General features: G+C 43.6%; 1 protein-coding gene across 2 annotated transcripts in view; it reads left to right on the top strand.

The window, feature by feature from the left end:
• The window catches only part of LOC116954104 (dual specificity mitogen-activated protein kinase kinase 6-like), a 65629-nt gene that overhangs the window by 15373 nt on the left and 34280 nt on the right, over positions 1-15976 (top strand). The window contains exons 1-2 of one of the 2 annotated variants that reach the window (XM_032974545.2): positions 5880-6037; positions 15055-15121. In XM_032974545.2, the coding sequence (XP_032830436.1) occupies positions 6016-6037; positions 15055-15121 (89 nt within the window). In that variant the 5' untranslated portion in view covers positions 5880-6015. Of the gene's footprint in view, positions 1-5879; positions 6038-15054; positions 15122-15976 lie in introns of those variants that run through there. The other variant, XM_032974554.2, reaches the window with a different exon arrangement.

Genomic DNA, 15976 nt, shown 5'->3' with positions numbered 1-15976 from the left:
ACAAATGTGCTTGTAGAGGTGAACAGTAAAAAAGGGATTAATTGGCACAATTGTTATATTTTGCATGCTTTGAATGTTGTGGCTGGCCCTTTATACAGTAACAAACTGCATGTTTATTATTTCTATTTGATTAAAACATAAAAAAGTGGCTTTATTTAATGTTTTCCAATCCACAGATGTTTTAGTCACATTAAGCAAGTGGAAATACTTGTTAAATCTACTTTATAAATGTTTATAAAATATTTCCAAGCATATCTCTTTAAACTAGCACTTTTGGCGAATTAATTACCAGGTGGAAGTTTTTATTTTACAGGCCATGGCTTCCTGAGTGTCCGAGCAGAGATAAAATTATTGTAGAGCTGCAACATCACTGTGAAGATAAATCGTGTCTCTGGTATGAATTAGAAAAGCTTGCCAAGTTGAATCACAAAGCTATAAAAACTACATGGCCGATTGTTATTTAAAGGGAGCAGTTTGTCGGCATTTATTTCAATGGCAATTGAGACAATTGTTTCGAAGAATAACCTATACGGATAGGTAAGGAGAGGCATATTACAGCGTAATGCATATGAAGAGATTCAGAGAAAGTAATTATAATAATTATCAACAACCATGATATATCCACTCTCAGGTGAAGACCTCCAAAAGTTGTCGGCAACCCTCATGGTATTGTGAAAAAACAATCCATTTGTCGCTGGCGCATTCGCTGATCTCATCATTTATTCTCCACCGTGGACATCCACTTGGCCGTGTTCCCTGCTTTGGCTGCTATGCTGCCACCAGTCTCGACCACGGACCGCCATGATCCTATTTAGCAATGTGTATTGCCCATGCCTTGTTAATTTTCTCGAGTCAAAATCACGTATTTCATTTGCGTTTGTTTTCTGATAGCTATTTGCATTTTTCCTTCTGTCTCTCCATGTTGTTCCAAGCATGCACCTCATAGAAACATGTTCGAATGAAAGCATTGTACAAGTATATTTTAGCCCCATGATAGACACGGTGTGTGTGTGTGTGCCTACATCCAACAGTGGACTGACAAAAGATTGCAAAATATGATATTCAATAAAGCTCCAGCAATTATTTTCTCACTGCCTTTTTACACGGATATTATGTTCAGCTATATGTTATATGAAACAACCAACATGATGGCAACTCAAACTCTGCTTAGGAAAGCCACAAAGAGTACTCTAGGACATAATTATATTGTTTGGCAGTAGACATTTAAAAAAATAGAATTGTCAGTTTCCAGCTAAAGTGTAATGATAGGAGAGCCCTGTTGTTATCTTGTCTAACAGGTTTGGATACCACACTGGGACATAAGAACCATGTATTGGATGACATTAATATCCATTAACACACAATGTGAACAAAAACAAGTGCATAAAGAAACATGGATAAATGCTTTCTTTAAATTACATTGAGAGACACAAATAACATTTGGATGAGACAATATATACAGATTTGTGATGTAAGTAAAGCCGTGAAGAAAAATAAATGGTCTTGGGAAGGACACGTCGCTAGAAGGGACGAAAGCAGATCGTCAGGAATAATGACGGAGTGCTATCCAGGGGACCGAACGCATCTGCGAGGATGTACACCGGCGAGATGGGAGTCATCAAAGCAGCTCGTGTGAAAGTGCTAGATGGATTCGAATATTGCAAGATCGTGAAAGATGGTGGTAGATTGGAGAGGCATTTATCCAAAAGTGGATTGATCATATCTGGTGAAGATGAATGGACAATATGAGAGTAACCGCCTTGCAGTGTCTTTATGGTGGTTAATGCAGCATGGAACATATTGCTGCCCTGTAGTGAGGACTTTTATTTTATTTTGCCAGGTATGGCCCACTGAGCTTTACAGCTCTTTTTCAGAAGCGACCTGGCCACAAATGATAGCTCAATGAAGTGGCTTATGATGTGAACATTTTATGCAGCCAAATACTCGAAACGCATGTTTCTAAATGTGGAGGGAAAAGTCAAAAGACCTGGAGAAAAATCCAACCGATCAAGGGGACAACATGCAAATTCCAAATATACAGGAGTCAGGGTTGGGATTGAACACCACGACGTCCTCCATACCAGACGAGGTAGTTAACATCTCGCCACTGTGGTGCCTTAATCCACCACCCCCCCCCCCCCCATGTGGTGAATCATTTTACATTTTAACTCTGCACCACTTAGGTAGAAAGTTCATTTCCTGTAATAATGGGAGGTTTACAATAATCAAACACTGTGTAACTCTGGGTATGAATATATGGAAAAAAATCACATGCCCTTGAAAATCCTATCAGTAAGTGCCGCAGTTCATACCATTAACGCATAGGGGTTGTGTTATTATACGCTTGTCTTCGGAATTTTTTTTTAATTTGTGCATTCCACATGACCCACACTCCACCTGCAGTCATATCCGGACTTGTGTAGAGCCAGGCACGTGTTGGGGTTAGTTTGGCGTAGGGTACAATTAACTGTGAACAATTTAAAACCCATTTACAATATTTAATACATTAATGTGAATGGTCATAAACTCCTGGTCATAGAGCTATCCTTATTGTGTTAACCTGACATATGTATTGTAATGGAAAACTTGAATGCTCATTGCTTCTATGATAGATCGTGCTGCCAAGGTTAGACATACACGTATTAACAAGATGATTCAAAAGCACATCCTTAATAGAGGTATTTTTTTGGGTTAGATCGCGTAAATATGTCGTTAAAACCCGCCACCATCCGACAGCCAAAACTATGAAGGGTTGTCACGTAACCAGAACATTCAAAATTGTCTCTAATACAACACACCGGTGTGTTGGAGAGCCAAGCCACAACATTTACAATCTGAGTACGACGTATCGCCAGTAATTACAACTTGCTACATCAGGCGACAGCAGTTATTTCCTTTTAATTTTAGAATGTTGTATTGGCAAACCATATATATTCATACCGAATTGTGAAATACACCGTTTACAAATATGACACTTGTATATAGTACCTACAAAACATCACAAAACACTGTCATGTTTGTTTTATCTGTGATATACAATCAATAGAATCGACAAAACCCACATCGTGTACTTTGTAGTCTTTCTTGCAAAGTGCATATATTGCGACCAGTTTATTATGCAGTACAGTACAATACTGGATTACAGTATTAAACTTTTTAACAAAGCCATATTTACAGCAATGCTTTAAAGTTTTTTTTATTTTGTTTCATTTCTTCAGCACCACATCATTTGTCATTGCTGGAAAGGCAAAGCAAATTCTTACAAAACACAGGCCCAATCTGCTTGCACATAATACCAGTCACTCATGTGCCCTGGACACGACACTTTGTGTGCGCAGAACACGTTGGCACTGCTGATTAAGAGCTCGAATGCTTATAACTTAAACTCAGGTTCTAAAATTACAACTGTATCGGTTGGTCAGTAGATCACATTAGACATGTGCAAAGGATATTTGAGGAGAGGCAGGCCACGAATGACTGTGCGTTGAAGCCTCCGAAGCTTGCCACAAGCTGACTTAGATGCCAATGCCATTAGCTCACAATCTGGCATGACTATAAGTAGTAAAAAAAACGCAGCGGCCTTAAGTTAATAATAAAAAACATGTTTTACACATGCGAGCAATTAAGCAAATAAAACGTGAACTAGAGTACTTTAGATTATTAAAAAAAATACTTTAAAATATTAATCGAGCGGTTGCCAATATGCCAAGCACTGTTCTGACCAACAATTAACTGGAGTTAACTCTGGAATATACTATTCAGTAGACAGTGCTAACGCCATCTATTGGTAGAAGTTTTTTTAATGTATGAATTCATAGTCGGGGATTTTTATTTGCCATCAGTGTTTGTTCTCATTTGTCCAGAGATCCACAAAATCTATTTTGAAATCCACTTATTGGCCAACCACTGTTAATTAAAGTAATACGACTGAACACAGTTTCAAGGTATTTGCCAACTCACCAACTGTTAGCGACTGCAGATTTGTTAGAGATACTGTATTACCTACCTATTAACTTTTATTTTACCAGGTAAGGCCCACATTTAGAACACATGAGTTTATGTTTGCCTGCTATACATTACCACATGATAAGCCATTTCGATGAGCTATCAGCTATGGCCAGGCCGCTTCTGAAAAAAAAAACAGCGATATAGCTCAGTAGGCTTCAACTATTAAAATATAAAAAATAGTGAAATGTGTATGTGTGTCGACGCCTAAAGGTTTGGTTGGTTCCGCTTGCTTTATTATCTCAAAATCACGCCCCATGCCTTGGAACTGAGTCAATCTGATAAAAAGATACCCAACTGCTTTTCAATAACTGTTATAGTTTGCAGTTAAACACTACGTGCAGTATTTGCAAGGGAAATTGGCACTCTGCACGTTACTGCTGGTGCGAGGGGTGTTAGCGTGACATTAACGCAACGTTTATCCGTGCACTGTAACGTTACCAATCGGGGGTCCATGTGGCAGCTTCAATAAATGCACTGCAGACAAAAAAACAAATATCATTCAGCACATTGCATTGTCTCATTTACTGCAAACATTACTCAAGAGGCAATTATTCCTGTACACCACAGTGGCCAAACACCAACCACGATTTTTGCATGTGCAATTGTGCCCAAAAGTCAATTAAAAAAAACGTATTTTGCATGAGAAAGGTGCCAATGTCATTTGTGGCCTGGGCGCCACTTAGCATTGTGATGCTGGAGGAACGTGTCAACAAAAAAATGCGTCCCATCTCGTTCGACTGTTGAAAGTGGTTGGTGCTGACGTTCGCACGGGCACATCTGGCGCGTCACAGCCGCCGTGTGACGAAACGTTACAGCTTGCAAAACGTTAACAAGGAAGTGGATGCACCTCTTGTGAAACTGCAGCGTCGTTGTGGCCTTTTGGAAGGAAACACTGATGATGTGTGTGGTGGGTTCAAGCGAGCCCTTTGCGCACCGCACTGTGCTTGCTGCCTTGGGTATCTGCAGAATGCTTCACACGCAGCATGGTTGGCAATACTGTATTGATGCATTAAACCATGCGAGGTGCCAAGCCTTGTTGTTACATGATCATCCTTTCAATAGCCAGCTGCGTATAAAACCAACGAGCTGTCTAGAATGCATTGTCCCCCACCACGAGCAATATTAAACGAGATGTTTTGCACTATTAATTTAGCCACTGCATAACGCCCTCCCTTACTATTTATGTTAGGAAACTGAATTTCCACATTACTAGTCTGACAGTGACTGTGCAGTAATATGGTTATATAAGAACAAACCAACACATTTTATCATGACAGATGCAAATAGTATTACAGAACATTATATTAGCTAACTTTCAGTGGTGTGTATTTTTGTTCGGCTTATACGCCTTGTTTAACACAGCATGAAGCTGTCTGAAAATTGCATTGCATTGCAAGCCTCTCCTTTAAACAAAAAAAAAGTTACTTCGTACTTTTCGCAAAGCTGAGTCCTGCAATTCCTCCCCTCCCCCTGAGCTCCCAACGCTTGCTCCCACCCATCACCACTACCACCACCATCAACAACCACCACAAACCCCTTCCACCACCATCATCATCACCACGACGCCACTGGCTTCTTTAAAGCCCCACCCTTGCAAGCCGCTTGCATAATCTCTGAGCCACGGGGCTCCTTTTGCATGCAAATGGAGAGGGCGCAGCGTAACAGGGTATGAAAGGTCGCATGAATAAAAGTGGGCTGGGCTCTGACTTGTGGGTAGAGGAGGAGGAGGTGGTGGTGGGGGGCAGTTGGGGATCGGCCCTGCTGATGAATCACTTCGGTCTGTGCAAAAGCCGGTGCGCTCTGGCAGCCGGTTAGGGCGTGTAAAACGGGGAGGGAGAGAGAGAGAGGGGATAGAGAGAGAGAAGGACAGACAGACTGCATCTCTGTCTGAATGCCCTGCTCGAGTTACAGCTGCCGGCCGTTCGCGGGTGCAGCAGCAGCAACAGCAGCAGCAGCAGAGACGTCATTTCCCGTTTCTGCTAAATGCAATTCTGAAAATTGCTAAGCATGGACAAAGGCAAGGGCAAAGGTAAGCAAGGGTCGGTTGGAGGCATTGGCTTCTTTGTTGCTGTTTCGGTGACGCGAATGATGGTTGTTGATGGCGTTCCCTTTCGGAGGACTTGGGCTGCGCAAAAAAAAAAGCCCGGAGTTGTTGCACTTGCGTGCATTGACGCGCTGTTGTTGTTGTTGCTGCTGCTGCCGCTGTTGCTGTTGCAGCTGCTGCTGCACAGCTTGGGGCCATTGAGTTGCACGGCTGTTGCCCTTGCAAGAGAGCGCTGTTGCTGCTGCGTGATGGTGAGAGGTGGAATAATCATCGCCGGTGGGGATGCAGCGGCGGCGGTAGTGGGCAGCTTGCGCGCAGCTGATGCAAATCCACGCAGCACTATTTCTGGCACGGGTCGGCCTTGCAGACAACAGCTATCTTCGAATAAATTCAGCCTCCCCTCCCTCCGCAACAAACAAAAAATCCCAACGACAAACAAGTTTGCGAGCCTTTGATGCATTGCGCGCAAGATGCTAAAGATGTAATAATTGCATTTGTCCGATTTTCCTAAAGGGTATAAACTTGAGCTTTGTTACGCAACCACAGAGGAGTCACATGGGGAGAGAGAGAGAGGGAGGAGAGAGAGATGGGGGTGGGATTCGGTGGTTAGAGTAGAGAGGCTAAGAAAAATTTTGTTTGAGGCTTTGCAAAAAAAAAGTTCCGTGTTTGCACAGCTTATGAAGAGCAAAAAAAAATGCATACAGGGACGGCGAGAGACAGAAGGAGTGCGTGTGTGCAGGGTGGTGGGGGACCGAAGGTACAATAATGTTGGGAATGCACACACGAGTGTTGCATGCGCCGACGTGCTGACGGGGGGCCCTAAGGGCGTCGAGTTTGGGCAGCAGAGGAAACTGCGTGCACAAAGATCTGGGGCATTGCCAAGCGGCGAGTTCTGTGGAGTGGAGGTGGTGGTGGCGGCATTTGGGGGGTGCAATCACAGGAGAGACAGAGAGAGAGAGGAGCCCTCGTATTGATCACGTTGCAGGTTGTTCGCCAGCTGAATTTTCAGTTTCTCAGAAGTTTTTTTTGGTTTTGTTCAACAACGCGTCTTACTTTTTTGGTATGGAATCCAGGTGGAAGGCGTTATTTTGAAACAACAACAACAACAAAAACACCTCTTGAAAAGTTAATCGGATCCAACGTACGTGGCCCGCTGTGGTAGAATCGTGCTATTAAAATTGCAAAGTTGCGATACAAAAATAAATGAACGGGTGTTTCCAAAATGGGAACAATAGGTTTTTGTTTGTTGGGGTTTTTTCAGTCTTGGGTGTGTGTGAGAGGTTTCATATGCAAGGAATTCTCTGCAAGTCTCACATCCCATAAGCGAAGTTCAATTATTGGCATAGCCCCGGGTATGATATGCATCGTTAATATCTTATGAAACGGCTTGGCGAGGCATTCTGCAAGCAGTGGTTTGATCGTGGCTGATGCTGCTGCAGCTGATGACGACGGTGTCACCTTCATTATCATTCCTGTAGTTTCTCAAGGCATGCACTTTTGGTGGCATTTCCCCCCCCCCCCTCTAAGTACATTACTCTAAACAGTTTTTGCTTGCGTGAACAGAGTTTAATCTGAAGTTAGTAAACTTGTATTATGCATATTGTGCAACTGGAAGGCCACCAATTGCACGCCATACAGCGCTAAGGTGGTTTTAAATTGTCCTGATCTCTTACAGCATACACACAGCATTACACAGAGCATTTTTAAGCTGCCATTTACGAATATGTTACATAAATCTAAATGCCTTCAAATGCAATGTACCGAAGCAGCTAAAATGAAGAAGCACACGAAATGTTTTCTTAATGTGACTGCATAATGACGGAAAATGGCTATACAGTGTTTTAATTTGCATCATTAGCAGAGCATCATGAAAGGCTCTTAGCGCTGGGATGATTAACATGTTCTGTTGGTGCAATGTCAATGTGTGCTAAGATAATTATCTTTCGAGTACAAACTTGCTGGATTGTGGCCATACAGTTACAATTATTGTTGCAAAGGCTATTGCACAGAGAGTTACATTGAAATTTGTATTTAGGCTGCTCGTTTTCCAGAAAGCCTGTTTGTGATGTGTAGGCATGAGTGAAGAATGTGCATGGACATATTTGTGTGTGTGTAGCCAGGCAGGCACGTGGATAGGGATTACAATAGAGTTTGTGTGTACATACATAAAATAGGTGCTTGCTAACACGTTCCTCAGCAGCTGTGGGAATGCACGTCTAGTGTTTGGGATTGTTGTGTTTGTGCAAGCAATGCACGCTACGACTGTATGCGTTTTCACGTGGTGTGTGCGTGTATTTCAATGCGAGAGACGCACGCTGATGCTTACAGCACTTGTTCCAATAGCTCCAACACGGCTAAACCAGGGTCTTTGTTTTGCACGTGCATGCCTACGAGTGCATTTCCATGTGTTTTCGTGTGTGTGTGTGTTTGTTTTACATGAATACACAATTGCAACTTGTTTGTGTTATCCGTGGCACATCACGGGGAAGGGAAGTATAGCCAAGGATGAAAATCAATGGAAACGGGGAAGTCAATAGTGAAGAGAAAGGATGGGGAATAAGAGGAAAATGATGGAAAAGTAATGGGAATAATGGGAGCAAAGGCTCAGGAAAGATCAGGAAAGGGAGGAATAAGCTGAATTGGAGCCTCTACGCTGCTCCATGCAGCGTCTGTTCTTAGAGGGGGCGTGGGGAGGGATCCTGGAGTGGGGATGGCCACACGGAAGTGCGGCCTGAGCCTATTTAGATACATAGATGTGCAAAGCGTATGTGTGAATGTGTGCACGCATACGTGCGTGCGTGTGCACACACATGCAGGCTCATTGTTCGTATGCATACGCTTGTATGTTGGTGTGCACGTGTGCACGTGTGTGTGTGCACGTGTGTGTGCACGTGTGCGTACTGTTGGGGTAAAGGCTGTTCTTGACCGAACTCACGTGCACACACACACACGCACAGTGCATGCACTTGCGCGCACACACACACACGACATATACATACCGTGCATAGACTTCACATACACACTGACAACAAGGACACGGACCCCCTGTATAGCCTTCACAGACTGTAGGAGCAAGTGCTATGAGCGAGGGCCTATGACGCACACTGCAAAGACAAAAGTTCCCCGTATAACCTTCACAGGCTTTGAGGGCAAGCGCTGTTTGTGAGCACCTATGAAGGACAGTCGGCACACGTGGCGGTGCGTGGACAGCAGCACCACGCCAGCCCTTCCTTTGTTCCCCCACAGTGGCGATGGTTACAGTACTCATTTGAGGTTGAGTCGACCTAGGGGAGGCCCAGGACCCGTTCAGATAATCTTCACTGGTTTTTTGGCCGAAAGCGGGAGTCGAAACTCGGGTCGACGGGTTTGTAGCGCAGCGCTCCACTACCGCTCCCCACACACTGCATGCACACGCTGCATGCACACGCATTCACACACACTGCATGCACACACACACACTGTGTTCACACACACACACTGTGTTCACACACACACACTGCATGCACACACACACACTGCATGCGCACACACTGCATGCACACACACACACTGTGTTCACACACACACTGCATGCACACACACACTGCATGCACACACTGTGTTCACACACAGTGTTCACACACACTGCATGCACACACACACACACTGCATGCACACACACACACTCACACTGTGTTCACACACACTGCATGCACACACACACACTGCATGCACACACACACACACTGTGTTCACACACACTGTGTTCACACACACTGCATGCACACACATTCACACTGCATGCACACACATTCACACTGCATGCACACACATTCACACTGCATGCACACACATTCACACACTGCATGCACACACACACACTGTGTTCACACATACTGCATGCACACAAACACACTGTGTTCACACACACTAAATGCACACACATTCACACACACTGCATGCACACACACTGCATGCACACACAGTGTTCACACACACTGCATGCACACACACACACTGTGTTCACACACACCCACACACTGTGTTCACACACACTGCCTGCACACACACACACACTGTGTTCACACACACTGCATGCATACACATACACTGTGTTCACACACACTGCATGCACACACACTGTGTTCACACACACTGCTTGTACACACATTCACACACTGTGTTCACACACACTGCATGCACACACCCACTGTGTTCACACACACTGTGTTCACACACACACACTGTGTTCACACACACACACTGTGTTCACACACACACACTGCATGCACACACACACACTGTGTTCACACACACTGCATGCACACACCCACTGTGTTCACACACACTGTGTTCAAACACACTCCATGCACACACACTGTGTTCACACACATACACTGCATGCACACACACACTCCTTGCACACACATACACACACACTGCATGCACACACACTGTGTTCACACACACTGCATGCACACACATACACATTGTGTTCACACACACACACACTGTGTTCACACACACTGCATGCACACACACACACACTGTGTTCACACACACTGTGTTCACACACACTGCATGCACACACACACTGTACACACACACACACTGTTTTCACACACATTGCATGCACACACACACACACTGTGTTCACACACACTGCATGCACACACACACACTGTTCACACACACTGCATGCATACACACACTGTGTTCACATACACTGTGTTCACACACACTGCACACACACACTGTGCACATACACACTACACACACTGTGCACACACACACACTACACACACTGTGCACACACACACACTACACACACTGCACATGCACACTGCATACACACACTGCATGCACACACACACTACACACACTGTGTACACACACACACTACATGCACACACTGTGCGCACACACACTACACACACACACTACACACACTGTGCACACGCACACTGCATACACACACACTGCATGCACACACTGCACACACACACTGTGCACACACACACACTACACACACTGTGCACATGCACACTGCATACACACACACTGCATGCACACACTGTGCACACACACACTGCACACACACACTGTGCACATGCACATTGCATACACACACTGTGCACATGCACACTGCATACACACTGCATGCACACACTGCACACACACACTGCACACACACACTGTGCACATGCACACTGCATACACACACACTGCATGCACACACTGCACACACACACTGTGCACACACTACACGCACACACTACATGCACACTGCACACACACACACTGCATGCACACACTGCATACACACACACTGTGCACACACACACACACACTGTGAACACACACACTACACACACTGTACACACGCACACTACACACACACACACACTGTGCACACGCACACTGCACATACACACACTGTGCACACTGCACACACACACACACTGACTATGGTGCGTGGGAGTCAGCCGGCCGGCGGCGGCAGCAGCAGCAGCAGCAGCGGGTGTGTACACAAAGCTGGCTGCTACCAACCCACCAGACCTGTCCCGTGCCTCACAGTGGGCACTGGCGTCTGCACCGTCTCCTGTCTGGGACAGGATGTGGCTGTGACCCGGAGGGTCGCATTCTCCCCCCACCCCACCCCACCCCCCCTCTCTCTCTCTCTCGGCTATAGATGCCGAAGTTCATTGAGCCAATCAAGGGGGCTTTTCACTCTTCTGGCCAACCGAGCCCTTCGTTGAACCGAGATGTGTAATTTGGTTGGGAACGCACTGGGAGCCAGAGATGATGTTGCAATGTTTGGTTTTTGTACATTAACCTAATGGATTTCAAATGGTCTGGTCAGAGAGGAAAAAAAATATAAGTGCAGCCGGTATTAAAACTAAATAGAAGGGCTTTTAACTTGGAAATGTGGATATTGGCTTTCAACACCAGCAGAACGTTAGCGCAAAGGTTGTGTAATTTGTACCCACAATACCACAATTACAAAGTGTATCGATCAGCCCTGCACACCAAACAGTGCTGTGTGTGTATGTGTGAGTTTTGCATGGTCCTCTGTGTCAGAAAGAACACGCTTGACGTATTATCATTCATTTTGCTGTTGCCAACTTAAACGGATGGGGTTGCTTGTTTGAACCTCGTCGAGAAGCTGCTATTAACAGTAATACCACTTGAGTTATTATGAAAATACCTCTCTGTTACAACACAGCCTTTTTACGTAGCTGCGATAGGAAATTAATAATGTGAGCCAGCTACTAATAAGCTACAATCTTGAACCGCGGGGTGAATGGCTGAGCGTCGTTTATAATTGTCAAGGGATAGCACATTTAAAAGGGTAATGTACTCATGTATAACCATTACTCATTCTGCAACTCATTCGTGATGCCATGCAGCTGGCCCATACGTGCCATTCACACAGCACAGTTTTGACTTGTGGGATTCCGCAGTGTGTTCCAGTTATGGATGCTAAAGCATCCATAAAGCAGAAAGTGAAACAGGAGTCGCAGTGTAACTACAAAGGTATAATACGTGTAACGCGTGCCAGACAAACAAGGTTATAAAAGTGAGCCATGTGTTTTATTTAACGAGCCTGTGAATAATAACAGTTTTTGTACGCTGCAATTAAATTCCAGTGGGTATAATTGTTTGCTCGTATTAATATTATCTACGTAAAGTAAAAAAACTGGCAAAATGTTAAGTAAAGTCTTCTTTTTTCTCCAGTTGGTGGATTAATTATACTGTGCACAGCAGTCATCGCCCCATCATGGCAGAATAATGCTCCAGGTCACCCTTGCAAATGAGACTACCCGGATATCTAACCTGGATAAAATGTTACTATAGGCTGACCCGATTCAGAGGGTACAGACGTTCCAATGATGTTAATACACAGGATCATCAATTCCATACAGGAAAGCATGATTGCATGATGGCAAATGAAATGTTAATGTAGTTCAGCATAGGTTGGGATGTGTCCTGGAAATTTAATATGAAAAACTGCTGTATCTGAAATTAACCTTTAATAACAGAATAAGCACAAGAATGGAACTTTCAATTTACATATTTTTATATATTTTTGTTATATTTTGTATAGACATGTAGCAAATGAAATTAAATACATCGACAAAATTGTATTTAATTAACTTCATCGATTTACATCGCAAAATCAAGTGTAAAAAATGAAGCACAAATTCGGTATCTAATCGAATTTTTTACAAAACAGAATTTTATATTTATACATCATTGAAATCCAACTGCATCTTTGAGGCTCTTCATATGAAAATGTATATGCACATGAAAACCAATGGAGCTTAAGTCTTGCCTTGAAAAAGGGAAGTCTCAACTGTCCAAATTTCAAGAGGAAGAGAATTTCATAAGCCAAGACGGAGTGATTTCCTATGGAATGAAGATTGACTGTGGGCTTTATAAGTAGGCCTTTATTGCTGGAGCAGACAACCTTCCGGAGAGTAAAAGTGAGATGAGAGAGAGGTAGGGTAGGAAGCAGCAAGTCCATGAAGAATCGTAAAGAGAATAGCTGCAATCTTAAAGTGAATCCGAGACTTGACAGGAAGCTAATCAAGGGACTGGAGCGATGTGATCACGTTTTCATGTACGGGTGAGAGGCCTTTGCAGCGGCATTCTCAATCAACTGTAACCTTAACATCGGGGGAGTTTGGGAGATCGTAGAAATAGCGAGTTACAGTAGTCCAGGCGATAGGTAATGAAGGTATGGATGGCTGTGTTAGCAGCCGCTGGAGCCAGAAAATGCCGTATGTGGGTAGTGTTACGCAGTTGGCGGTTTATAGACTTGGAAGATGTGGTGTGTGAATGAAAGCTCAGGATCTAATTGATGGCCATTTGTAAATTAAACTCCTTATTTTGTATACGTACATTTAATTCCCAACTTTATTGTGTAATCTTCCTAGTGACTGTACAAATCGTTTTTTCAGACTGACAAGTAATGTGAAGTATATGGTTTATGTATACAGTAAAGATATGTTGAGAAAATGAATAGATTTTTCTAAGGGATGTGTATTCAACGTTAGAGGCTCAATGGGTTCAGCAGATACATATGTATGTATGTTGAATTTATTTTGCATCGTATGTAGCTAACCGTGCTAATCGGCGGTGCGAGTAGCTTTTTGGGTTACAATTACCAGTAAATGAACCATACGAGGCGAATAATAGGATTGTGCAGAGTGGAACTGACATTTCTCAGCCTGAATTTTCCTTGTGGTCGTAATAATGTTCGCATTTGTTACTAATTTGCATGCAATCTGCAAGTGAGACTTGACTGGACAGGCAGGGCAGGTGCATCCACTTGCTGGGGGTCTTACACTACAAAGTGTAAATCTATACACTGAAAAAACCCCATACAGAACTGGTCCAACATACATAAATATTTAACTTTACAATATAAAAAAAAGATAATGCTCATTCACAAACATGACTCATAAGCAGAAATACTTCATCCTTTTGGAAAGTCTGATGCAACTTCATGAGGAACATTTGGTGAATCAAATTAATTTGTAAATTTTACTTAAAAATACAAAACAAATGAACGCATAGCTGTCCGATGCGTTTCCGGTATGTACCTTGTGCGGTGCGACATGCCGACTGACGTTTCGCTCTATGTGCTGGGTGCTTATTGAGGAAGTGGGTCATTCTGTTAAACTTTCATTTTTTGAGAAATATTCCAGTTTCTGATGAAGCTCTGAGCCCTTGGAGCGAGACAATGGGCAGCATGTTGAACCGTGCACAGCACAGCTCAAAACACCCATGAGAAGGGCCATACGGCACAGCAGCAGTCATAAAAAATGTAACTTATTCTGAGAAGAACAACAAGGACAAATGTTCATTATTTTGGCCATGTGACCGTCACGATAACTTTTTATGCACGTCAGCAGAAACTGTAACCCACTTGTACGTATTATTCTTGGAGGCACTTAAACACTTGTTAAATTCACTACCGTTCAGCAATGATGGGTGTTGCCTTTTTTTATCTACAGGCCGGGGGAAAAAACCCGGATTAAAGATTTCGGAGGACGTTTTCAAGCAAACTCCCCCGAGTCCAACGTGAGTATGAGTACATCACAGCGAGGACTAGGGAGACAGAGGAACAGATGGCTATAGGAAGGCGTTAATGTACAGTTGTGCGCCAGGGAACAAATAATATACTGGTTTTATATCATCACGATCATCATTGATGATATATTCACTGCCTCTCCAAGTCATTGCCATCCCACAATACCGCAATGTCACAATCCATCTCGCTCCTGCTCATGAGCTGATATCACTGCTCCATCTCCGCAGTGGCCATCCTTTCGGGCGCATTCCCTCGTTTGGCCACAGCCTTGTCAATCAGCCATCGTCCCTTCGAGTGATGTATCCTGACCAATCTAATTGTGCCATACACAACATTGTTCGCAAATAAAGGCCTGTAACGATGAGTGATGCATTAAGTAAGGGTGTCGTGCGATGGGAATTGTTGCATGTCTATAAATAATGCTGACATTTTATAAATTTTAGCAATGTTACTTCGTGGGAATGGGACAACTGGCTAGAAATTGAGCTTTTAACGTTTTTTTGTAACACTAGTGTTCACACAATTCACTTTTGCAAACATTTCCGTCATAGCTTTTGTGCATTTTCTGAGCACTTTGTCAACATTAACTAATAATATAATGCTCTTTACCTATGAAAGATGCAACAAAGTCTCTATTCTTCTGGAGTACCTGGGGAACAATGCATGTATACGAAGGGGTAACACTCTTCTTGAGATTACCAACTATTATTGGTTTGAACTGCAAGGTGGCCAGGAGATGACAGGACAGCAATAGTTAAATCTAAGGACAAACCACACACATACATTTCTGCTTAGTCTCTAAAAACTGACAGGATGGTGTGAATTCGGGATGAATTTGTTAATTT

This window comes from Petromyzon marinus, chromosome 3, assembly GCF_048934315.1.
Source record: "Petromyzon marinus isolate PM22_M1 ecotype Great Lakes invasive population chromosome 3, UKy_Petmar_22M1.pri1.0, whole genome shotgun sequence".
Classification (NCBI taxonomy): Eukaryota; Metazoa; Chordata; class Hyperoartia; order Petromyzontiformes; family Petromyzontidae; genus Petromyzon; species Petromyzon marinus.
Note: the sequence above shows the minus strand (reverse complement) of the source record. Positions and strands in the feature narration are given on the sequence as shown.